Source organism: Eleutherodactylus coqui, chromosome 13, assembly GCF_035609145.1.
Source record: "Eleutherodactylus coqui strain aEleCoq1 chromosome 13, aEleCoq1.hap1, whole genome shotgun sequence".
Classification (NCBI taxonomy): domain Eukaryota; kingdom Metazoa; phylum Chordata; class Amphibia; order Anura; family Eleutherodactylidae; genus Eleutherodactylus; species Eleutherodactylus coqui.
Genome location: NC_089849.1, coordinates 70,884,844 through 70,909,563, shown reverse-complemented (window position 1 = coordinate 70,909,563; position 24,720 = coordinate 70,884,844). Strand labels below are relative to the sequence as shown.

Below are 24,720 nucleotides of genomic sequence, written 5' to 3'. Positions count from 1 at the left end.
CTCTGTGTTGGAGGGAGGTGATAGATGTAATGCCGGTATGTCGTGAGACCACGTGACGTGCCTGCCGCGGCTGGACGCATTGCTTGTGAACGTCACTGAGACGGCTGTAGTACCGCGGCTCTCACACTAGAGGGCGAGGACAAAGTCCAAGGCCTTGGTGACCGGCTCCTACGCCATTACTGGGGCCGGCTGTTTCCATGGTAACACGACACCGGCTGTCAGAGTTCAGCCTCGCCGGCAGGGAGGACCCGGGGCGGGGCGGAGGTTCTCCCTCGGCCGTGAGTGCAGTGAGGCCTGGCAGTCGGCATGGCTCCTCGGTGTAGCTGGATGTGGCGGCTCCCTCGCTGTCCTCTGCTCGGAAGGAATCTTTCCACCACGAGACGTCTGGGTGAGAGCTGCACGGGGGGCTGGGGGAAGGACTACAAGTCGCAGCAGGTCAGCCTGCCGTAGTGTGGGTTATGCGATGACTTGCTGGGACTTGTAGTACTCACTGCAGAGGTCCCGGTTATCGGGCCGCAGTAATCCCTGTGATTGTCGCCGTGCGCCAGACTAGAACGGGTTTCCCGGCGCAGACGTTTCTGCAGTGTGTGACCCCAACAAGCATTCCCTCGCTCCGCAGAGGTGCACCCCACATCTGGCAGCAGGACACCTTATGCCAGGCGCTGGCACAGGCTGCCCACGGTTTATACCTAACTGGCATAAATTTGTATTTTGGGGTGGCTCCTTTAAGGGCTCCTTTACACGATCGTGCGTGTCTTTGCCCGTGCCTCAGAACTACATATTAGCGGAATGGACGATGCATTTTTGCCCGCATCGGCGCACTTTACTGCCCTTTTTCTGCCCGCCGGCTTGCTCATTTGCACGTGGCAAACAAAAACGTGCCGCTTGAAAGGGTTAACTTATTAAATGTGCTCCAGATGTGTGTTTTCCAGCAGAATTACGCAGCGTATGACTTTCTGCACACATTTGCGCACCGCCATTGACTTCTATGGGGACCCTTGGTGGGCAGTAATATGGAGCCGGCTGGGTTCTGGGTTTTCTTGAGCAACCAAAATGCCAACGGACCCATTGATATGGATGGTTCCCTTCTCTGAGTGTTGCGCCAGCATATCCGCCAGTGTGAAGGGCCCTAATAGTTCTGCTCCTCATCGGCGCGGTGTGATGTGTGCGGTTCTCCGGCTGGATCTTGCGCTATATACTGTATATCGCACCACTAATGTGTTGCATTGTGTTATATTAAGGTGCAGGACGAAGTCTTTCTTCCAAGTCCCCGACGCCGCAGATCTGCGTGGTTGGCAGCGGCCCGGCCGGGTTCTACACCGCCCAGCACCTGCTGAAGGTAAGGAGCGCTCTCCGCCGCCTCCACGGGATATAGGTACAATCTACTGATTCAGCAGGTAGCGGGCGAGGCGGGGGTTACTTCTTGGAGATGTGAAGTAGGCTATGGGCGCCATACGGCAGGTTTATACAACATGGGTCATTCCAGGATGCATCGCTCAAGGGGACACAAAGGACAAGAACCCCGAAGGATAGGGAGGTGGGAGAAATCGGATACAAGGGTGAACTGACTTGTTTGACAACTTTGTGGACTTCAACGGACCTCCTCCCAAATCCAGGTTGGCTTCTCAAATATCCCACTTTACATCCAGGTGTCTTTAGGAGAGCAGGTGCTCCTCCATTGCTTATTACACTCACGATAGGACAAACTGTGTAGTACAAGGGGTGCAACGCGTTTCAGAGGGTTTACTGTCAATTCTGCCTCTTTTTTTCCCAAGCATAATCTATCTATGTCCTGCTTGAAAAAGGAGGCAGAAGAGATAGTAAGTCCTCCGAAACGCGTCATAGATATGTTATGCTTGAAAAGGCGGCAAAATTGACATAAGTACTCCGAAACGCGCTGTGCCCCTTGTGCTACAAGGTTTGTCGTATGGGGAGTGTGATAAACAATAAAGACAGCTGGATGTAATGTGGGATATTTGAGAAGACAACCAGATTTGTGAGGAGGTTCATTGAAGTCCACGAACTCCCCAACCAAGTAAGTCTACCCTCCAGACTATTTCTATCACCTCTCTATCTGCACACTTCAGAGCGCTCTATTCTTGTCGTTTGTTTTCCCTAATTTGCGGCCGGCTGGCCCCATCGAAAGTAATGGGGCTGTGATCTGAGAGCACGCAGCCAGATACAACATGCCGCGATTTGTTTTGCAGATCTCTCTCTCTCCCTCCCGATCCCCTCTGCAACCCCCCGCTCACCCCCACGCCCCTCTTCAGGGACGAGCCAGCAGGTACTCGAAAAAGGCAATGCTCTCTCTCATAAATCGCCTTAACGAGTATGCTCGCTCATCTCTAGTTATAAATCTACATATTATGAAGGGAATGACGCCCTGCACGCCTTCCTACGCCCAAGAGTATCTCTGATGGGAATGATCTAAAATGATGGTTCTTGGTGAACTTTGTCCCCCCTGTATTTCTTGACTCGAATGGGCCTGAATATTGAGATTTTTGTAAACATTCTAGTAACGAACAAATGTGCAAAGTTCCGTAAAAAGTGGAGATGGCCGTGGGATGGGAGTGTTAACCCTTTGGGTGATTTGTCCTGGAATGACCCACAGGTCAGTGTACATGAAGATGGCCATCCACCTTAGATACCTGCTGGCTGACGGGTATTCCTTCCAGCCCCCTCCATACATATGCATGCTTGGCTGAGTGTGATGGATTCTCAATAGAGATCGTAGACTAAACTGCACCAGACACACTTGGTAGTGGCTTATTTGCCATAACAACAAAGGATCAGCATGTTAAAATTTGTGGTAGATTTCCCCGATATGTGTCATTGGGGGAGAGTCTGGACAATGGTCAGCCAGTCCTATCGAAATCATTGAGTTCAACTGACATTCCACTAATGTATACGGACACCTTGAAGGTAGCCACACACATTAGATTACGTTGATAACAATGAACGTTTTCAAGGGTCCGTTCACATGTAGCCGATTTGTGGTGGGATTTTCCACAGCACATCCGCACCAAAATCTGTCAAAATCCCTAACATTTGGTGTAGATTCCCAGCAGATTTCACTCCTTCCATTTGAATTCAATTGAAAGGGTGAAATCTGGTGTGGATATTTTCAGCTGCAGCAAATCGACTTGGTGTGAACGTTCCCCAATGTACGTTTTGTTACGTGAAGTCATCTAGCCCAGGGGTCCCCAACTCCAGTCCTCAGGGACCACCAACAGGTCATGTTTTCAGGATCTCCTATGGTAAGAACACCTGTGGCAATGTCTGAGGCACCGACAATAATTACATCACCTGTGTAACACTGAGGAAATCCTGAAAACATGACCTGTTGGGGGTCCCTGAGGACTGGAGTTGGGGAGCACTGATCTAGCCGACCGATGAATGGTCAGTTATGTTTGAAGTTCTTACAAAAGATCCTTCTCTGAAAGACCATTACCAGAAAGATCGTTTGTCCTTCTCCGGCGTGATGTAGGATGAGTTTGGACAACTCTAATAGCCAATATGGACCAAGATGTGTATGGCTGTGTCTGTGAATCCATCATTAACGTGATGTTCATTCAACAGTTGTCCAAGCATCAAACTACTTCTAGTTAAAGGGGCTTTCCAGGACTGAAATCTTGATAGTCTATCCTTTTGGATAGGTCATGAATATCTCTGGCAGTCACATGGAGTGCTCACATCCGATGGCTACCTCATTCATAGAGGGGAACACAGGAGCCCCAATCAGTGGAGTCCAGGAGGTGGGACCCCCTGCAATCAAACGCTTGTCACTTATCCTGTGGATCGGGGATAGGTTGTTCTGGTGGGACAACCCCTTTAAATGTGAAATGCTGAATAAAGTCATCACCTGTTATATGATGTAATTGCAGCATTATCTTATGTTTGCAGCACCACTCAGAAGCCATTGTGGATATTTATGAGAAATTGCCTGTTCCCTTCGGCTTGGTCCGCTTTGGCGTGGCACCGGATCATCCAGAAGTGAAAGTAAGTATGACTTATGAGTGTGATATTTTGTTTGCATGATATATTCGTATAGGCCCTTTTACACGGGCTGATCAGGAAAACGAGCGTTCATATGATCGTTCCTGATTTTTCGTTGTATCATTAAGGCAGTGATCAGACCAGGTGACAAGCGAGCAAACACTCATATGTCGGCTGATGGCATCCTTTATGCGTCGGCCATAATCGTTGTTGCCAGCTATTCTCCCTGGCGATCTGCTACTGACGATAATAAGTGTTCGGAGGATGTACAGTCATTTTGACAATTCTTCACTTCCCGTACAGTGTGCATCAGCCTATATGAAGGGTGAAGGCACTTTAATTGAGTGCCCACTGACTTTAATTGGCATAGGCCCATGTGGGAGGAACCTATGCAATAGCCCAGGAACATTCCAGCAGATATCTTATGCATAAAGCTGGAAGAAACTCATCATCATCTCAGGAAAAAATTAACTTGGCAAATGCTGTAGTTTGAGTAGAGTTCCCTTTTAACATGTTGGAAGTGTAAGTTAACCCCTTCAGCCCTAAGGTTGTATGTAATACATTGTGACTTTAAGTGATACAGTATAAGTAGTTTATTCTCTCCTTCTATCCCGCCCCCCTCTCGCCCCCCCACTTGCCCCCTCTCCCCTTGGGGTACTGGCTATATTATACCGCTGTCACCCTGCCCTGTAATGGTGGGGATTCACAATAACTCAGATTCGGATCGTTTTAAGGGGTATCCTGGAGACTTAATGTTTGTTCATGTTTTCACCCATCCACTGGATAGGTGAAAACTGTTAAATCGGTGGAGGTCCGACGCATGGGACTCCCACAAATTCCAAGAACGGGGGTCTAGTGGGTCTTTGTGAACAGAGTGGCGGTCACACAGGCACATTGCCTCTCCATTCATTTCAGTGAGCGTGCTGGAGATGTAAGAGTTCGGATGTTCAACATTCTCCATCACTCTCATTGAAATGAATGGAGCAGTGGTGCACCTGTGTGACCTCCACTCTGTTTTCTTGGAGACTGACCGGATCCTCTTTTTCGGGAACTGTGGGGGTCCCAGCATTCAGACCCCCACCAGATTGTCAGTTTTCATCTATCTAATGGGTGCGTGAAAAATTGAAAACAACATTAAGCCTCTGACATGGAATACTCCTTAGATGAATTTACTGTGGCATCTAAGTGGTTAGACAGAAGGAGAATGCTTGCTGATGAGTTGTCTTGGGAGGCAGAGGCCTATTGTAGGCCACCTGATCTGCCATCTTACTACACCGAATAGTAATAGGGTACCTGTCAGCGTAACTCTGATAGGCATATTGCACTGCAATACAGAAATAATGCAGTGTATTATACCACCAATCAGGTAATCACAAGGCCCAAATCCATGGTAGGACTTAAAGAAAAGTGTAAAAGGAAAAGAGATTAATGAAATGTTTTGTTTTTGGGAAAAAATACACATAATCTCTACCCGATTTAAAAATGCTTCATTATATAAAAAAGTAAAAAAATATACAATTGATATCACTGACTCTGTAACAACCCAAACTATAATATGATCACATTATTTAAACTCACATGGTGAACCCCGTGTGGAAAAAAGTCAAACATGGTACCCCACTCTCCAAAAAATGGAATAAAACTCGATCAAAAAATCTTATGTACTCCAAAATGGTCCCAATAAAAAGGTCTACTCACCCCACATATGACAAGCCTCCGCAGCTCCGCGGCTGGAAAAATAAAGCCATGTATGTCAAAAGATGATGATACCCAAAAAATATACTTTCATTTTTTGCAAAAGTAATAAAAATAATTTAAATTTGGTATAGCAGTAATTGTACAGACCCGCAAAATAATGTTCGCCTCGTGTGTACTGCACGGGGAACGCCGTTAACATTGAAAAACACAACATTGCAGAATTTTTCTTTTTATTCATTCACCCCCTCCTCACGCTAATGTGCCACATTGGTTCTTATGGCGGATGCTACATTTGTGTCTCTTGCTAAGCTAACAAATGTGTGGTACCGAGACATAAGGGACCGATCATATGACTACAAGATCATGCTACACAAGGTATGACGTTGTATAGGTCTGTATAGAAACCATGGGTGTAACTATAGGGGCTGCAGAGGGTGCGGTCGCTCCCAGGCCCTGGAGCCTTAGGGCAGTGTTCCCCAACTCCGGTCCTCAGGGACCCCAACAGGTCATGTTTTCAGGATTTCCTCAGTGTTGCACAAGTGATGTAATTATTGTCGGTGCCTCAGACATTGCCACAGGGGTTCTTACTATAGGATATCCTGAAAACATGGCCTGTTGGTGGTCCCTGAGGACTGGAGTTGGGGACCCCTGCCTTAGGGGACCGATAAAGTCTCTCTTCGGCATATTGCAATGCAGTACTATCAATGAAGCTTTATAGTTGGGGGCCTAGTTCCAGATTTTGCCCTGGGGCCCAGCAGCTTTAAGTTACACCTCTGATAAAACGGCAGAAAACAAAGTAGGACATTTTTAATCAAAAACTATTACAAAGTTGCTTCATTTTTCATCTAGGCTGCATTGAAGCAACTAAAAAACAGATAACACTACAGACTATCCTCAGGGAATCGGCTCCCTTTATAAATATGATTGAGCCAATATGTTATAAAATGACAAAAAAAAGGCCACAGCTCAATCCCCCACCAGTCTAGCGCACATTCTTTGGTGGTTCCCTCTGACATTTCTGCACCTGACCATTGCGGTCTTCGAGTCCTCTGTGGTCATGTGTTTTACTAGCGGCATCAGTGCTTGTTTTATCGTTTTGGTTTTTTTTCCCGACCACAGCTTTAAGAACCATTGTAATGACTTTGACCAGCTTAGCGGGACTTTATGGACACGTGCCTTTATCTTAAGGACTTCTCTGTTAATAGGATTGTGAAATTTGCATCAGATATACATTAAATTTGTCGAACTAGTTGGAAGTATCACCTTGAGCTGTCCAGAGATCTGATCTGATTCCTCTTGGGTATGTTGGGAGTGACTGGAGGGTTGGAAGCTGATATGAAAGGCTGTATGTGTGAGATAAGAAGAGGAGCCCTTGAAGAGTCTGTGGCCTTGCAGATAAGATACAGACCTCTAGCAAGGACTCACGTAGGTGGAACGTAGGTGTCTCCTAACGTCACACAGCCCTCTAATTGGGGCTATTCTCTGAAGGTTGGCCAGATTTCAGCAGAAATGTCAATGTTAAACACACAACCACTAGAATAGAAGTTTTCCAAATTGCCAGATTGAATGCAGATTAGTTATTTCTCAATCTCTGCATATTAATGATGCAGAAGAAGCTGCCACATCCTGACCAGCTATGTCGTTTCCAGTATAGCCAGTGACATGGACAGTCGTGTTCTCTTTTTAACGGGGTTATGCAAGGATAAAAGTCTTCTCAGGATAAAAGTTACTCAGTCCACGGTAAAAATAAAATCAGTGATCGTCGCCTCACTGATCTGCCACCATCCGCATTCTGCCAGACCTCAGTCCCTCACCGCTCTTCACCTCCAACTGTAGTGATCATGAATGATGGACAAGTGGCTCCCGCAGCCAATCGTCAACTCACTACGTTGTTGGAACGTCATCAATGCTGCAGCTGAAAGTAAGGACCAGTAGGCCACTGGGCATTGGTGGAACGGGATTGGCAGGGGCTTAGGTGAGGAGCATATGGCTTCTTTTAATTTTTATGGCAAGCTGAATAGCTTCGAAAACATTTTTTGGACTCCGATTGTCCCTTTAAACAGTGTCAAGACGCTCCATGATGTGGCTAAGAAGAGATGCAAATCATATACATGCAAACATGTCACGGTTAGAGATGAGCGAATCTACTCGGTTCGGGTGTTTTTGAACTCGAGCACCACTTTTTCCGGGGTAGTAGTAGGGGAACAGGGGGGGCTCTCTCCCCGGCGCCCCCCCCCCCCCCCCGAATCTTTTTGTCCGAGTAGTGAGTTACTCGGAAAAAGCAGTGCTTGAGTTCAAAAACACCCGAACCGAGTACGCTCGCTCATCTCTAATCACGGTGCTTGAAATAAGTAAGTTTCCTTAGGACACCTCCGTTCAAGTCATGACTTTATTACAACATTTTCTTCTCCGTAAATGCGAGATTATTGGCCAGCACGCAACAATTGATCCAATCTTGGTACAATCTACCCACAGGCAATTTTATTTTTCCACTGCTCGACAGTTATTGGTTCATGGATCGTATAAATTGGTGTATTTATGACCATCTACAAACTAGATCTCCATGGATCACTATACTTGTTAAAACCGCAGCTGTTGTCTCTTCTTCATGGTTGGCGGGTTCCACATAATGGCATAGTTGTTATGGTTTAAGTTCCTAAAGTTCAACTTTTGGTGTTGATCTAAAAGGATTGCCGAAAAGTTTTCTACTCTTTCTTGGTGCTTTAGTTCACTCCGCTGTATTCGCTGCAGTTGAGCCAGGTCTTTCATGGGTGTTCGTCGTCGGACGCAATATTCCATGTAAGGCCTGACTAGTAATCTGTAAAAAGGCAACATTATATTCTTGTTGTGGGCATCGATGTCTCTTGTGATGCATCACACGATTGTTTAGCTTTTGCCTTGGCAGCAGCTGCCTGGCTTCTGTTGCTGAAGTTACGTTTATTGGCTGCCAATGTCCCAAATCAGTTTTAGTAGACTTAACAATATAGTGCATAATAAAGTTAGTTTTCTCATCCCGCTGGGCATAAACTTACATTTATTCAGGTTAGACTTAATTTGTTTTGTTGGGGATGGGGGAGAGTATGATTTGTTTATATACAGTTATGATTAACTGTATGGTTTGGGTGGGGTAACGCTTTGATCTAGGTCTATTATGCTTATGCATATATAAATGTGTGGAAATTAAGGGGTAATTGGATTCAAAAATATATCTACAATTAAAAAAAAAAAAAAGAAAAAAAAAAAATAATATATATATTATAGTTTGACATTTTCCTGCCAAAACCTTTTGCTTTCCCAATACACAAGGTGATGCGTGAAACACTCCAGAATTCCACTGGAGGAAGAACACATCTGGAACTAATTAGCCATTTTAATCGGCGTGTCTGTTTGCCGCGGGCAAATGAACATGTCCTGCAGGCACGAAGTACAGTAAAATGAGTCGATGCACTTGCAAAAATGTATCATTCATTCTGCAAATGCGCAGCGCTCGGGCGCTCGCAAACACTCTTCTGTCCATGTGAAGCCAGCCTAAATATCTACCATTAACCCTTTGCAATCCTATTTTGGATTCAGGGTTTCCTAGGGGCCTTTCTCTTTCTGCCATTATACAATGGCACCATCTGCTGGCTAGAGCCAGTACTGCGGTATGCGACATGCTGGAGAGGCCCACCGACAACAGAGCAGCCATTATTATACAGTAAGAATACCCTGCCGGACGTCATGCGACATCGAAGCTGTACAGCCTTCAATCAGAATGTCTTCAGACGTCAGACAGTGGATTGGAAAGGGTTAATAACCGTCCTCAGCTTTCTATTACTGAGCAGCTATTCATCAACTTGCAAGCGTTTTCTGCTAGTTCCAGCATCTAAATTTTATGCACCAACCTTTTATGCGGCAGAGTATCAAAAGTCCAGATACACAAGATTGCCAGCCGCATCCGGGTCCTGATCGGATTAGTGTGACGGGACCGATACCTCATCAGCCCATGCTGGTCTACGGATAGCACCAGCTCTGAGAAACCCTGCATTCTATCCACTATAGAGGTGGAGGCTCTGTTTACACGGGCGAGAGCGATGTAGGTCCGAGCTGGTATGCACTACTGCAAAAGTCCAAATTCATAAAAAAGAAAACTTTGGTATTTTAGTAGTTATAACGACCCTCAGAAAAAAGTTAGTATGGTATTTGTATTGCACTGCGAGGGCTCTTTCACACCTGCGTTTTTCTTGCGCCTTTTTTTCCATGAAGGCCAATGGGACTTTCTAATGTTAAACGCATTGCACAAAAATCGCACAGCACAACTTGCGATACTATTTTTTTTTTTCCGATGACTATCGCGTTAAAAACCGCAGTGATATTGCAAGTGTGCAAGAGCCCTGAATGTTGTAAAAATAAACCCTCCAAACAACCCCTTTAAGTACCAAACTAGGCTACATCCTTAAAGGGGTTGAAAGGAAAGTCTTAAAAAATATATATAATAAATGGGACTTGACTAGAGATGAGCAAGCATACTCGGTAAGGCGATATACTCGAGAGAGCATAGCCTTTTTCGAGTACCTGCTGGCTCGTCCCTGAAGATTCGGGGAGGGGGTGCTGCGGGGGTGAGTGGGGGGTTGCAGAGGGTATCGGGAGGGAGAGATAGGGATCTCTCACTCTCCCCCTCGCTGCCCCGCGCCCCCCCCCCCCCGAATCTTCAGGGACGAGCCAGCAGGTACTCAAAAAAGGCAATGCTCTCTCAAGTATATTGCCTTACCGAGTATGCTCGCTCATCTCTAGACTTGACGTATCAGTAAACGCATGCATTTTATCTCCTTCCAGAACGTTATTAACACTTTCACACAAACTGCCCGCTCTGAGCGCTGCAACTTCCTAGGAAATGTGACAGTCGGAAGAGATGTAACCGTTGAGGAACTGCAACGAGCCTATCATGCCATAGTGTTGGTAAGTGATTACTTCAGTAGGATGCCTCAGATGGTGCTAATGTTTTGTCTCCTGTTAGAAGTGTAATGGGGTTGTTCACTTTCTATAGTGTTTTTTTGCTTTTTTTAAAATTTAGTTATAAAATAGGAAATCATGCAATTTTGGGATTTCCTTGTATTTAAATTGTGTCCGTGTAGAAGCAGCTCTTCTATTCTTCTTCTTCCTGTCTCCTCTGGGTGGTGTTTTTTTTCCAGTTAACTTTATTAACAACAAAATGACAATCACCTGGAGACCTGTGTTACTTTTTAACAGTTCTAGAGGTTGTACGAAGATTGACTTTACATCTTCAATGGGGCTGCAGGAGATGGCCGAATACAAGTGATCAGCTATTTCCATCAGCCCCATTAAGATGAATGGAGCGGTGCTGTGCATGTGCGACTGCTGTTCCACTCAATCTCCACATCACGGTGAGTGTTTGCAGCGAGCCCACAGTGATGAGAACAGGGGTGCTGTGCCCCTCTCTTCTCGGGATAGATGGATGTCTCAGTGCTCACCCCAATCTTGATACTTGATGGCTTCTCTTACACATGTAGGAAAATCCCCTTGGAGAAATGCACCATGCTAGAAATAACCTCGACCTTCAATTAAAATACCTGCATATTCATACATAATCACTAAAGTGCTCAGAATAGTTATTGTATTTCATATGACATTTCAGCAAAGTAAGAACGCTTTTAAAAGTAGAAGTGTTGGGGTTCTTTAACACGGGCCGGAATTGGCCCACAGGACACACTGTAAGCCTCAGTAAATTGCACACCAACATCCGCAGGCTACCTGTGGATTTTGGTGTGGAATTCTGCAGCTGCGGATTTTGGGTGCGTCCTGCGGGCTAATGCCAGCCAGTGTGAAAGCACCCTTAATAGTTTAGTTTATTTTTTTTACAGAATGGAAAGTAAATGAACAAAAGAGAAATATAAATTGCATCAATATTTGGTGTGACCAGCCTTTTGTCTTCAAATTGGTACAGTGTTCCCCAAAAATTAGCCCTACCCCTATTTTCAAGGGGTATGAAATATAAGCCCTAGCAAATTGAAAAAAAATTATAAAACATCAACACTCACCTAGCCGGCGGTGTCTGAGTCTCTTGCGCTAGTCCCCATGGTTGCAGCAGGCTGCCGTATCCTCTGCACTGACACAGAACTCTCCTTCTGGTGACGGGGCTTAGAATACCCTGCCTCCAGCAAGCGAGCGCTCTGATTGGATCGAGGGCCAGCCAATCGGAGACTGACATCACTGAATGGCTGTGATTGGCTCATCGAGCGCCAGCTCTGATTGGCTGACCCACGGCGCTCATTAGCCAATCACAGCACTCGCTTGCTGGAGGCGGGGTATTCAAAGCCCCTTCACCAGAAGGAGAGTTCTGTTTGAACGCGAGGACACTGCAGCCTGCCGTATCGCCACCGGAGATCAGCAGTGCCAGGGATCCAGACGCCGCGGACCAGGTGAGTATAAGTCCCTCGCCCTCACCCTTGAAAATAAGACACTGTGCCTCTTTTGTGGGCAAAAATTAATATGAGACAGTGTCTTATTTTTGGGGAAACACTGTATCCAAATCCTTGACTTTGTGGGCACCTATGTGTGCAAAAATAAAGCGCGTCTGATAGAACCATTGCTTTCCTATGGTGTGTTCATATGTCCGTCTTTTACAGGCAGAAAATACTTGCACCCGCAAAAGATAGGACATCCGTGCGCCAGGAAGTTCCGTGCTGCGTGTAAAGATTCCTCGCGGGGAGTTCCCTCATTACTAAACACTGACAGCCCTGTCACAGTGTTCAGTAACAAGGGGACTCCCCGCGGTGGTGACAGCTGTGGCAAAGGACCACAATGCCATCCCATTGCTTGAAAGCAATGGGATGCCAGCAACCCACGCAGTGATTTTCGGGGAATGGCTTCAAATATAAGCCCTCACCTGAAAATCATCCATAGCTGCTGTAAAAAAACAAAACATAAATGCTGTCGGGGCTCTGGCGTGTCTTCTCGCTGGCTCCCGGGCACTCTTCTGAAGCTTCTTCTGACAAGGATTTAAAAATCCCCGCCTCCTGAAAGGGCTGTGTCTGATTGGCTGAGAGCTCAGCCAATCACAGGCAGTGCTCAGCCATTCATTGAATGACAGCTGAGCACTGCCTGTGATTGGTCACAGCGCTCAGCCAATTGGAGTCAGCGCTCAGCTAATCAGGCACAGCCCTTTCAGGAGGCGGGGATTTTTGAATCCATAGCAGGAGAAAAAGCTTCAGAAGAGTCCCGGGGAGCCAGCGGGAAGACGTGCCGGAGCCCCAGCAGTGGAGGAGAGATGATGTATTTATTTATTTTTTTCTTTAAAGCAGCTAGGGATGATTTTCAGGGAAGGGCTTATATTTCAAACCTTCCCCGAAAATTACTGCAGGGGTTGCCTGCATCCCACTGCTTTCAATGGGGTCAGTGGCAGTAGCGTTGACCCCATTGAAAGCAATGGCCACGGAGCTGCTGTTATGCACATTTTCAACATGCGCGGAGAGCATTTTTTTGCGCACATAGGCGCACAAAAAAATAAGAAGAAACACTCAGCTGACTGAGCCATGTGCTCAGTCCCTAGATGAATTTATGTTGTTTTGAAGGCAAAGAGGTCACACCAAATATTTAATTTAGATTCCTCTTTTGCTCATTCCCTTTGCATTTTGTTAATTGACAAAAATAAACTATTAACCCTTTATTTTTGAAAGCATTCTTACTTTACAACATTTTTTCCACACCTGCCTAAAACTTTTTTTTGTATTTGTAGGTCTAACTAGGTTTTAAAAGAATCTACTAGTAAGCTCTGCTACAGCTGCATAAGAACAATAGAATTTCCTTACGCCGGACACAACCTTATACTGTAACTATGTGAATGACTAAACTAGGCATCTACATATTTATTTCACCCGTTGCTCCTTTTTGCTTCACTTTTGATCCCACAGAGCTATGGAGCGGAAGATAAGAAGGAACTAGGGATACCTGGAGAGAAGCTTCCCGGGGTATATTCAGCCAGAGACTTTGTGGGCTGGTATAATGGACTCCCAGATAATAGATATGTGAGTAACTGGGGGGTATTGTCAAGCAGTGCATCGGCCCTGTGAATTAGTAGAGGAAATGATTTACAAGCATTTAGTGCCAAAAATGAGTACATTTCCATTTGTTTGGGTGTCCGGGCGTTGAGGGGGTAATTGTCTGATCAGCATCTGATCTGGTTTATAGTAACTCTGCCTGTAGGAAAATGTGCTGAAGTCTATAAATCAGAGTGGGTCTTAGATCTGGGCTTATATCAACACAGATGTTGCAATGGAAATCTGAGTTAAGGTCATGGATGATCCAAGGTCTCCAGTTGGAATTTTGCTTGAGCTATAAAGGGCTTTAGTAAATAATGATAGCACTTAGTACTCATAACAAGAATATAGTATTAACTCATTTGTGAGCTTCCATAGGCTTTTTCATGATAGTCACTAAATGGGTCAGGACAGAGACAGCCAGATTCTTGCTTTAATGGCTGGAAATGGAGAAAACGTTGTTCCTGACTGTTCAATCCCTTCCATGCTGTGGTCAATAGCGTCCGTAGCATGTAGTGGGTGACGGGGGGGTCTCCCTGTCACCCATGGGCAACCCCTGATGCAATTGCGAAGTGTCAAGGGGTTCTCATGGCCACTGTGTCTATCATGTTCCTCAGCCCATCAGAATCTAATAGGCTGACATAATATGCATTCTTTAGTGCATTACAGAAGTAATTCAATGTACTATGCTAGCATTAGACTGACTGCATCTTTAGGTCCCCTTGAGGGACTTATAAAATTGTGATAAAAAAACAAACTGTTCAATAAGGTTAGTTTTAAAAAAATCCAGTGTTTAAAAGAAAATGTCCCCACACAACTCTTTTTTAATTAAAAAAAAAAAAGTAAAATGTACATAATGGGTAATTTCAGAATTGCTATTTGTCATCCATCTACCTTGCAAAAAATGCAATAAAAAGCAGTCAACAAGTCAGATATACTCCAAAATGGTATCAATCAAAAATACAATCCTTCTCACACAAAACAAGCCCTATTGTTTACATTGAACAAGAAGTCGCTCAGTAGTCATTTATGTTCTCACTCAGTACCCTGTCTGGGGACGATTACATGGGTCAACAGTCGACTATTATTTGGGTAACTATCGGCCCATGTAAAAGTACCTTTAGTTAGGGGGAGCCTGGAGGTTCACTGAAGGTGTTTGTTTTTCTCGGATCCATATAGGATCAATCTAACTTCTAACCCTCTGGCTTTTATACACATTAGAATGAAGTACATGGGCCACAGAACATCTGATAGAAGTGAATGAGTGATGCACTTTGTCTTCTAGTTATCCCCAGACCTGAGCAGCGAGACAGCTGTAATCTTAGGACAAGGAAATGTAGCACTGGACATTGCAAGAATGCTGCTCTCCCCTCTTGAGCTGTTGGAGGTGAGTGAACACTTACAGGAGTTGTCAAAGGCAGAGGCGTAACTTGAAGCTCCCGGGCCCTGATGCAAAACTTGTAAGAGGGCCCCCAACTATAATGCTTTACTCATAGTAATGGGCTCCCTATATGGAGGAGAGGCCTTATGGGCCCCCCAAGGCTCCTGGGCCCGAGTGCAACCGCATCCCCTATAGTTACGCCCTTGGTCAAAGGTTAGAAAAGCATAGCTGCTTCCGCTTTCTTTCTTTCTTCTGGTAGTGCGAGTTGTTGCCGCTCAGTCTGTTTGACTTCACTGGAGCTGAGTTGTAATACCAGAGACGTTCCTTGCTCAGGTGTAGCGCTGACTCCGAGAGAATGCCACCATGTTTTTCTAACCGTGGACAAGCCTTAAAGGGGTTCTGACACAAATAATGTTTTTATGCTTTAGCAGCCATTGTTCCCTGGTCTGCCTAATGGACCCAGGGAACCCAGGGTTTAATGGCTGCTAAAGCATAAAAAGATAACACTTACCTGTTCTTCTGTTGTTGTTGACATCGGGAGGGTCATCTCCCAGCAGGCGCTGTTCCTCCTCTTCTGTCTGCACGAGCCACGCCACTCCTGGATCGCGCGCATGCGCAGTGGAGAGGTGCCCTCTGACAGGAGTCAGGACGGGCTGCGTCTCCACTGCGCATGCGCAGCACTCCGGAGTTCAGCAGGACGGACGGGCCGCCCACAGCAAGCACTGTGCGGTCCGTCCGTTCACCTCGGAAGTGCCTGACGGACGGACCAGAGCAGGAAGCGGTCTTTTTGACCGCTCCTGCTCTGCTTTAAAGGCACAGAAGAAGATGCCGGCTGGAGGGGACATGCCTGGCGATCGGGCCAGGCCAGGCAAGGTGAGTACAATTTTTTTTTTTTTGATGTCAGAACCCCTTTAATATTAATCACCTTCATTTATATAGCACATGCATATTATATATCATTTTACATAAATTGATATTGGGATCTGTCCCCATTGGGGCTCATAATCTATATTCACCTATTTGTATCTTTTGGAGAATGGGAGGAAACCCACACAAATACAGGGAAAACATACAAAATCCATGTAGATGTTGTCCTTGGTGGAATTTAAACCCAGGACCCCAGCACAGTAAGGCCACCATGTTGTACAGCTCCTTTAAGTTTGTTGATTCTTCCACCTATTCCAGTAACATGGCCTAAACAATGGCTTTTTGCAGAAAACCGACGTTGCACAGCCTGCTCTTGAAGCCCTATCTCAGAGTCGTGTCAAGAAAGTCTGGTTAGTTGGACGCCGTGGACCCTTGCAAGTGGCATTTACAATAAAGGTGCACTTTCTGCTTTTATATGATTAAATAAAGAACAAATCTGCAGCCCTGTATACAACTTGCATTCACTCCGGTACTGTTGTCGTTGGGTTTATAATTTAGTTCTCGTGACGCACCCCTTAGAACCATTTTCACTCAGCAAAGAGCAATATGTCCTGAACACATTGCTATTCTCATGTAAGCAGCCATGTTGACCTGCAGGTACATTGAGGGAAGTGGAGTTCTGGGACTGACCATATAGTCAAGGTTTCCTGCTTTGTGGTTAAAGTATACTTTTAGTGCTACCCTTAAAAACCTCTTAAAATATGATTTTTTTTTTTTAAATTGTGTAATTTCAAATCTAATTGAACGAGTGTCCTGTGCTATGTGGTAGCTCCATTGCCGGCTGTACACTCCATTCATTGCAATAGACGGCAGAGTTGGAGCAGATTTATTTACTGCAGCCCTTTACTTTCTCCTTGCTGATGTCAGCTTCAGGAGCAGTTAAAATAACTTGGAGAACCTGTCATCAACAGGACCCAAGGAGTCTGGAGATGTACCTCCTATACTCTCCCATCTCTCTATTCTTAGAGATGACCGTTTTCCTTTTAAATATCTTAATCAGGGAATGAGAAGCTGTCTTTGTCTGTAGAGGAATCTTGTTGGTTACCAATATCCTGTGATTACAGCAGCATTCGTTTGGCCAGTCCTAACTGCTGTGAGGACAACCTCGGATGGAAGTTAGCACTAAACGATAGGGATTGTGTTAGTATATCATCTTCCTACGTATGGTGGTACACGGAAAACCCACTCTGTAACTTTGACTCCTTAACCTCTTGACATATACTATGATTATACGGCAAGGTCCTCAGGTAGCTGCACCATGTGATCAGAGACTAGACAACAGCTTTTGATACAAAGTTGCACTCCTTCCATAATTTTTGGGATCAGCAATTAATCCATTTAGTGCCGTGATCAAACCTAATTGCGGTACTATACAAGGATAGCCTATGATCGCCAGTCTCGGTGATATGATAGCTAGGGCTGGCGTTACTATGGAGACTACCTGGAACCAGATAAAAGTCCCCAGGGCTGTGTTATACAATCCTGTTAGGCTGTAACATAAAAGTGCTGAAACTTCAAAACTCTCCTGCAAAAGAAATAAGATTCCATGTTGTTGCATTGATACAAGAATAGAAAAGTTATTAGTTCTGGACTGGCAAAATTAAACATTTTGTAGGGTCCTAATTTGCCAAAAAATCGTTTGGTCCTTTTATGAGGTTAAAGTAAATATCCAACCCTTTTATTGTCATTTATTTTAACCTAAATTGGTTGAAATTTATATGTTGGTTTTTTAATACTGAGGTATAAACTCTCTCTGCCTGCAGCCACCATTAGCGGTAGCCAAGGAGTTAATTGCACTTTTGTTGATGTTTAACCTTGTAAAATATTTTAGAGCTCCCTCTAGTGTCTGTTGCAGGTAGCCAGAATGTTGTGCTTTCAATCTAGAGATGTGTTGTCCTTCAACTTGTCCCTTAACTCGACATATTACCAGATATCTGGCACAAGAGTTTAAATTAAAAAATGGTTTAAAAGTATACGCCCAACAGAAACCATCCATTCCCATAAACTCCTATGTTTGAAAAAAAAATATATGTTTAGCTCAATATGTTTAATATGTTATCCTAAGAATAGGTAATCACTAGCTGATTGGCAGCAGTCTGCCACTTGGTACCCCTGGCGGCCAGCTGATCTTAACCCCCACACTCACTGCAGTGGGGCCGGATGTCTGCATTGCTGTTAGAGCCAGAACTGACTTTGCTCCTGTTGACACGAATTGGAACTATACCTTCTATTGTACTGCTGACTTCAACCCCAATGCAGGCGGAGCTATCAACATTCAGCCCGCTGCAGTGAGTGTGGGGGCTGAGATCCATGGATCACTGGGGTTCCCAAGTGGTGAACCTCAGGATAGGACATCAGTACTGCAAAGAGTTAAATGCCCGGCTTTTTTCCATGAACCTCATATGATTTACTAAGTCATATATTCCCACATCCTCTAGTCCTCCTCAGGAGTACACTCAAACATATTTGGACAATTCAGATAATTATCTCATTGACCACATAGCAACAATAGATCCATGGCCAGAAATCCGCGGTGTTACCCCGGAGCTATTGGGTTCTATTGGACCTAATAGCTCAATGTTCATGCTGTGGAATTCCACCACGGAATTCCACAATGTGAAAGAAAACGCGGCATGCTCTATATGCCACGGGAATACAAGCAGCCGGCTTCCATTGTAGTCACGCTATACTTCCGTGAATACGCAGCTGCGTCATCTGACACTGCGGGTGCGTCATACGCGCCGGCCCTCCATGCGGGACACGTATAGCGGATCCGGAGTGGTATGTATGGTGGTTTTGGGGGACGCCGTGGCGGACTCCGCTGCGATATTCCGATACAAATCTATCTGCAATGTTGTGTTAACAAATAATTAAATGTATAACCTCTGATAGGGAACTGCGTGTCCCATTTTATGTCGCCTCTTCCAGGTCTTTCAACCTGAAGTTTTATAACCTGCATTGCCAATTTGAGATGTACTCAATAAAATAAGATGGATTAAGTGAGAAAAAAATAAAACTGCCCGGAATATCCCTTTAGGCCAACGTAGACTCATATGTATGTCTATACAAGGGATTTATGGTTCTGTATCAGGAAACATTTAGCTCTGACTGCCATAAAAACATATTAACTAATCCATCATTACAGTAATCTGGACCTAAAAATGGCATTGTGTTAAAAGGGGGAGATTCACATTAGAGTTTAACACCTTCATATTCAAAAATTGCCAAAATGTAATGAGATGCACGGCTGTGAGCAGAATTTTTGTTGTTAATTAAGGAATTGCGAGAGATGATTAACCTTCCAGGAACTCGCCCCATCTATGACCCTTCAGATTTCCAAGGCCTGGGGGACATTTTAAAAGGTAAAGATAGATCAGCAAAGACTTAGACCTCTGCCGATTACTTTAATACAGAACTACAAACATTTACAGCCATGCATAAAGATCGCCATATGTAGGTGCTTGGCCAGTGTTTATTTCATCCTTCTGGACCGCTTAATGACTAATTTGATAGTTCTCCATCAGCCTCTTTGTTACAGAGTTTTTAACCCCCTGATTTGCTTCACACCTTCATGACGTGAACCAACATTCTGGGTGCCTGATGTTGTTACAGAGATACCTTACAGCATATAGATTTGTACAGCTCCCATTGTCACTAAAAGTAAGCTCCAGAGCTCCCCCTAGTGGTGGCTGTAGCTAATCAGAATTTTATTTTTTAACTGCAATTTTGGATTCAGGGTTTCCTAGGGGGCTTTCTCTTTCTGCTATTATACAATGTTGCCATCTGCTGGCTAGAGCCAGTACTGCAGTATGGGACATGCCAGAGAGTCACCCGACAACAAAGTGGCTTGCACTATATAGTAAGAATACCCTGCCGGACATCTTCTGACATCGGCGTGCACAGGCTTCAATCAGAATGTAGGAAAACGTCAGGCAGTGTATTGGAAAGGGTTAAACCCTTCCCGCAGCAGCCATTTGTATTTTCCTTTTCTTTTCATTCGCCATAACTTTATTTTCCTTTCACATAGTGGATGATGAGTTATTTTTTTGTGGGGGGAAAATTAGTGTTTTTTAATGGTACCATTTAATGTACCGTATCATATATTGAGAAACGTCTAAAAAAAACATACAACTCAAAAATATTTTGTGGCGTTTAACCCTTTCCAATCCACTGTCTGACGTCTAAAGACATTTTGATTGAAGGCTGTACAGATCCGATGTCGGAAGACGTCCGACAGGGTATTCTTACTGTAGATTACTGGCAGCTCTGTTGTTCGGGGGCCTCTTCGGCATGTCACATACTGCAGTACTGGCTCTAGCCAGCAGATGGCGCCATTGTATAATGGCAGAAAGAAAAAGCCTCCTAGGAAACTCTGAATCCAAAATTGGATTGCAAAGGGTTAATTGAGGGGAAAAAGGGAAATTCCTTCTTTGTGCTTTGCTCCTGAGCCCGCTCCAAGTTCTTTTCAACCACATGTGACATACATCTACGTCCTATATTGGAAGTAGGATGAAAATAAACCACATTTTAAAGCTGGGTTCAGTATACATGATTAGCATATGTGTAGGGTCCTGCAGATGGTTACTGCAGGCGGGTGTTGGCCATACAACACCACTGACTGTCCACTGCATATGGAGCAGACTCTGCTTCTTATGACATACATGGATATCAAATGTTAAGAATAGGTTAAAGGAAAACTGTAACAAAAAAGAGCCGACTCTTATGAAGTTCTTTGACATTTAGTCAGCACAGAATTTTGGGCCTATTTAGATCAGACATAATGATAGGTGCGCTCTGATCCCCATCTGTCTGTTTTGCTTTCTGCTTGACTATCCAATAACCCTGACCATAGTATTGTATTATACCTGTCCTGTGAGTACCCTCAGATGATTATGTTCTATATATGACCTATTCCTCGAAACATAACTGTTTTTGATCTTTTTAATAATTTTTCTTAGACCTCCCTCGGCCAAGGAAACGACTCACAGAACTGCTAGTAAAGTCAGCACTGGAGGAACCAGGAGAGAAAGAGGCTGTCCGTAGGGCCCAGTGTACTAGAGAATGGGGTCTGCGGTTCTTCCGCAGCCCTATAGCAGTGCTTCCCAGCGAGGATGGAAAACGAGCGTCCGGGGTCCGACTATCAGTCACTCGACTAGAGGTGGGAAATAGTATTTGCTTTGTAGGTAGAAAGCTTAATCTGTTTTCCATGTAAGTAATTCTTCCTGTTCTTCAGGGGTCTGGGGAGAGTGCCGTATCCGTTCCTACAGGTGAAACAGAGGATATGCCTTGTGGCCTTATCTTCAGCAGCATTGGGTATAGAAGTGTCCCTATCTCTCCAGGCGTGCCTTTCCTGCCCAGGCAGGGTATCATTCCCAACAGTATGGGCAGAGTGCTGGGCGCTCCAGGTCAGTGTTCTTCACTTCTCATCACTTCTATTACGAATTACTGATGGCCTCCATTCTAGAAATTTCCATGAACTTTATTAGCAGGACTGTATTGCAGCGGCTGGGTGAAGAGAGGTCCCACTGGTGTCATCACAACTACAATGACAGACAGTTTTGACACAGCTCAGTCTCTGTTGGAGGATCTAAAATCTGGGGCATTGAACCTATCAAATTCTCGACCAGGAGCCTCAGCAATAAGAGAACTTCTCCTTCTCAGAGGTGGGTTTTGCATTATCTACCATTTTTCTCCACTTCTTGTCATGTTACAGTTTTTCTGACCTGACTTGGGGACTAATCATTTGTCCTATATTCTTAATGTTTGCTTTTGCAAACCTTAAAGGCAATCTGCCACCTACTTTTAGCCCTTCCCCAATCTGCACGACTTCCCCAATCACACCGCGGGGGGGGCCGTACAGAATTGACAGCGGCATTTAAAGGGTTAATAGCGGTGATTGGCCGCACGACCGATTGCAGCTATTGCCCACAGGTATCAGCTGTAATAAACAGCTGACGCTCGTGCTGTATGAAGAAAGGTCGCCCCACGACCTTTCTCCATACATACCCTGACACTCCAGGACATAAATGTACGTACTGGAGCGGGAAGGGGTTAAGCTAAGCTAATGGGATGAGTATGTGACCCGCTGAATCGGGGATGTAAGTGTTATACTTACCTCCGCTGTCGTTACCCTGGTGTGAGCTATGTAGTCCCCCGTTCTATTTTTCCAAATGGGAGGCCTACTTAGCAGCTCCGCTCAATGCATTGACTCGTGGCTTTCAGCACTCACGCCATCGGAACGACAGGGAAAGTAAGTCTAACACTTATATCCCCGGACTTAGCGGCTCACCTATTTTCATCTCATAAGCTTAGCCCATAGGACTAAAAGTAGGTGACAGAGTCTCTTTAAGGAAATTGTATTTTCTAACCTAGGAGTTGATCCTGTCTCATTCTCCGACTGGGAAAAGATAGATGCGGTGGAGACGGCACAAGGTTTGAAGGTGGGAAAACCCCGAGAAAAGATCCTAAACACAGAAGAGATGCTGCAGTTAGTTTCTCGATGAGGAGTTCACTTGCACCAAATATTCAGGCTCTGACGTCTTGGACTTGGAAAGGCAGACAGTAATTGTTTCTTTCTTCACACAACCTGAAATGCCTCTTTTTTTGTATATTTGTAAATAGTTTTTTAGCTAATAAATATGTGCTGAAATATATATATTTTTAGATTATTCTGCCATTTTATGTAAAAAAAATTCTTCCTGTGAACGTGTATACTTTGAAAACCCAAGGAAACAAGATTATTCTCTTCCGGTAGGAAGAAACCTACCTCTTTAATGCCACCTGTAAGTGGCTTCCTGAATGTCCATCCCTTAAAGGGAATGCTGCTTTCAGCACTCTCTTATGGGATAATGTGTTGTGGTTTTTAAAGAGACTCTGTGATCTACTTTTAGTCCTATAAACTAAGCTTATGGGCTAAAAGTTGGTGACCCACTAAATCTGGGGATGTAAGTGTTATATTTGTCCCTCCCCGTTGTCAGCGCTGGAAGCTGCCACTTAGTGCAAAGTCTGCCCATTGTAAAATTAGAACCGGCGGACTATTTAGCAGCACTGCTCAATGCATTGAGTGGCGGCTTCCAGCGCTGGCAATGGGGGAGGCAAATATAACACTTTCGTTCCCGGACTCAGCGGGTCACCTACTTTTAGCACATAAGCTTAGCTTATAGGGCTAAAGGTAGGTGACGGAGTCTCTTTAAGAACCAACAGCTTGTACCCCAGGGAGACATGAGTCACACTTAGGCCAGTTTCGCACAGTCGAAAAACTCACCCGAGATTTGTGCATTGCGAGACGCGTTAATTAAAACCCCATTGTTTTGAATGGAGTTGTATATATGAGCGATGGTAATTGTGGCACATCCTATCTCTTTGCGTTCCTTGGTATTGCATTATACTTTGTTTTAACAGGCTTCCTATTAAGGATGTGCTACTGGCACGTCTTAATAGACAGAAATACATGGCAGCCCTGGGGAACCTTCAGAAGCCCTCAGGCTGCCATGACACCCGAATGGCACCCCTGCAATCTTATCGTGGCATTTAAATCCCAATCGTTCTGGACATTTAAATGCCGATATCTGAACTGTCAGTGGCATCTCAAGAGTTAACAGCCATGATCAGAGTTCTCTGATCGCCGCTGTTGTGGGTGGGTGTTGGCTCTTTACCCTGCTCCATTCCCAGCATTTGCTGTGGACAACTGTATACATCCTAACCGCACAGGGTATGTGCACTTAGGATGTATATAGCCAAAAGTATGCTGGGAAGGGGTTAAAGTATATGACAGCTTTAAAGGGTGACCTGCCATTTGAAAAACGTCTGACTTTTCATAGTGATGTCAGATGTTTTCATTGGTTGTTGTCTGGGCCCTAGATCCCCTAAGAATCTTAGCTTTAAAAAGACACCAAAGGGATGTATGTAGCACCGAGCTACCGCTTTTCTGAAGTAGAATGAGCTCAGTTTGTCTGAAACTATTAATGAGCTTGTCCTAAGCTACAGGGGGGTCAAGTGTTACAATTTAAAATCCTCGAAACATGGCTTGTGTTATGAGCCAAACCAGAGATGGCCATCTCTAGACAGGCATTGCTCTGTCAGTACATATTAGGATTTCTTGTCTCCTGTGATACGTACAGAGGAAGGCACTCACAAAGCCTTTTATGCCGGTTTCTGGCATTTAAAAAAAGAAGAAAAATGGGTGGGACTTGAGAGTCAGCATGGCCGCGCCGCGGACTAACAAATTTATGCCTTAGTCATATTAAGACCGGCATATGAAGTGCCAATATTAGTAAATTTCTCCTGTCACATTTCCCTGAAAATAAGACCCTGTCTTATATTTGTTGTCCCCAAAGCGGCACTAGGTCTTATTTTACCTACCTAACAACTGCAATCTGGGTCCCTCCCGCTGGTATCTGAAGTTCCGTAGCTCTGCCGCTCGTCCTGCACTCATCAACCGCTGACAGAACATCAGTTCCTGCTTACAAGATTTATAAATCCTGCCTCCCGGAAGCGATGGCTCTGATTGATTGGCTGAGAACAGCGCTCTCTGAACCAATCACTGCAGCACTCACTGAACCAACTCAACAGCTGCAATCGATTCAGCAAGCGTTGAATTGATGGGCTGAGAGCAACCAGGAAGTGATCTTCTGTCGGTGGCTGAGGAGCGCAGGACACGTGGCGCGGAGCTACTGAACTTTG

At 44.9% G+C, this 24,720-nt stretch overlaps 1 protein-coding gene across 2 annotated transcripts; it reads left to right on the top strand.

Annotated features, from left to right (window-relative positions):
• Nucleotides 1-135: 135 nt before the first annotated feature.
• On the top strand, nt 136-22,691 carry FDXR (ferredoxin reductase). 2 transcript variants are annotated; one of them, XM_066586329.1, is made up of 12 exons: nt 136-388; nt 1,242-1,339; nt 3,904-3,999; nt 10,510-10,632; nt 13,605-13,718; nt 15,016-15,117; nt 16,327-16,434; nt 19,316-19,400; nt 20,997-21,196; nt 21,272-21,443; nt 21,528-21,701; nt 22,411-22,691. In XM_066586329.1, exons 1-12 carry the CDS (start codon nt 307-309, stop codon nt 22,539-22,541), a joined length of 1,485 nt encoding a protein of 494 aa, XP_066442426.1. In that variant the 5' UTR covers nt 136-306; the 3' UTR covers nt 22,542-22,691. The 2 variants fall into 2 exon arrangements, with proteins under 2 accessions (XP_066442426.1, XP_066442425.1); XM_066586328.1 differs by having other exon boundaries at nt 21,525-21,701.
• Nucleotides 22,692-24,720: the final 2,029 nt, after the last annotated feature.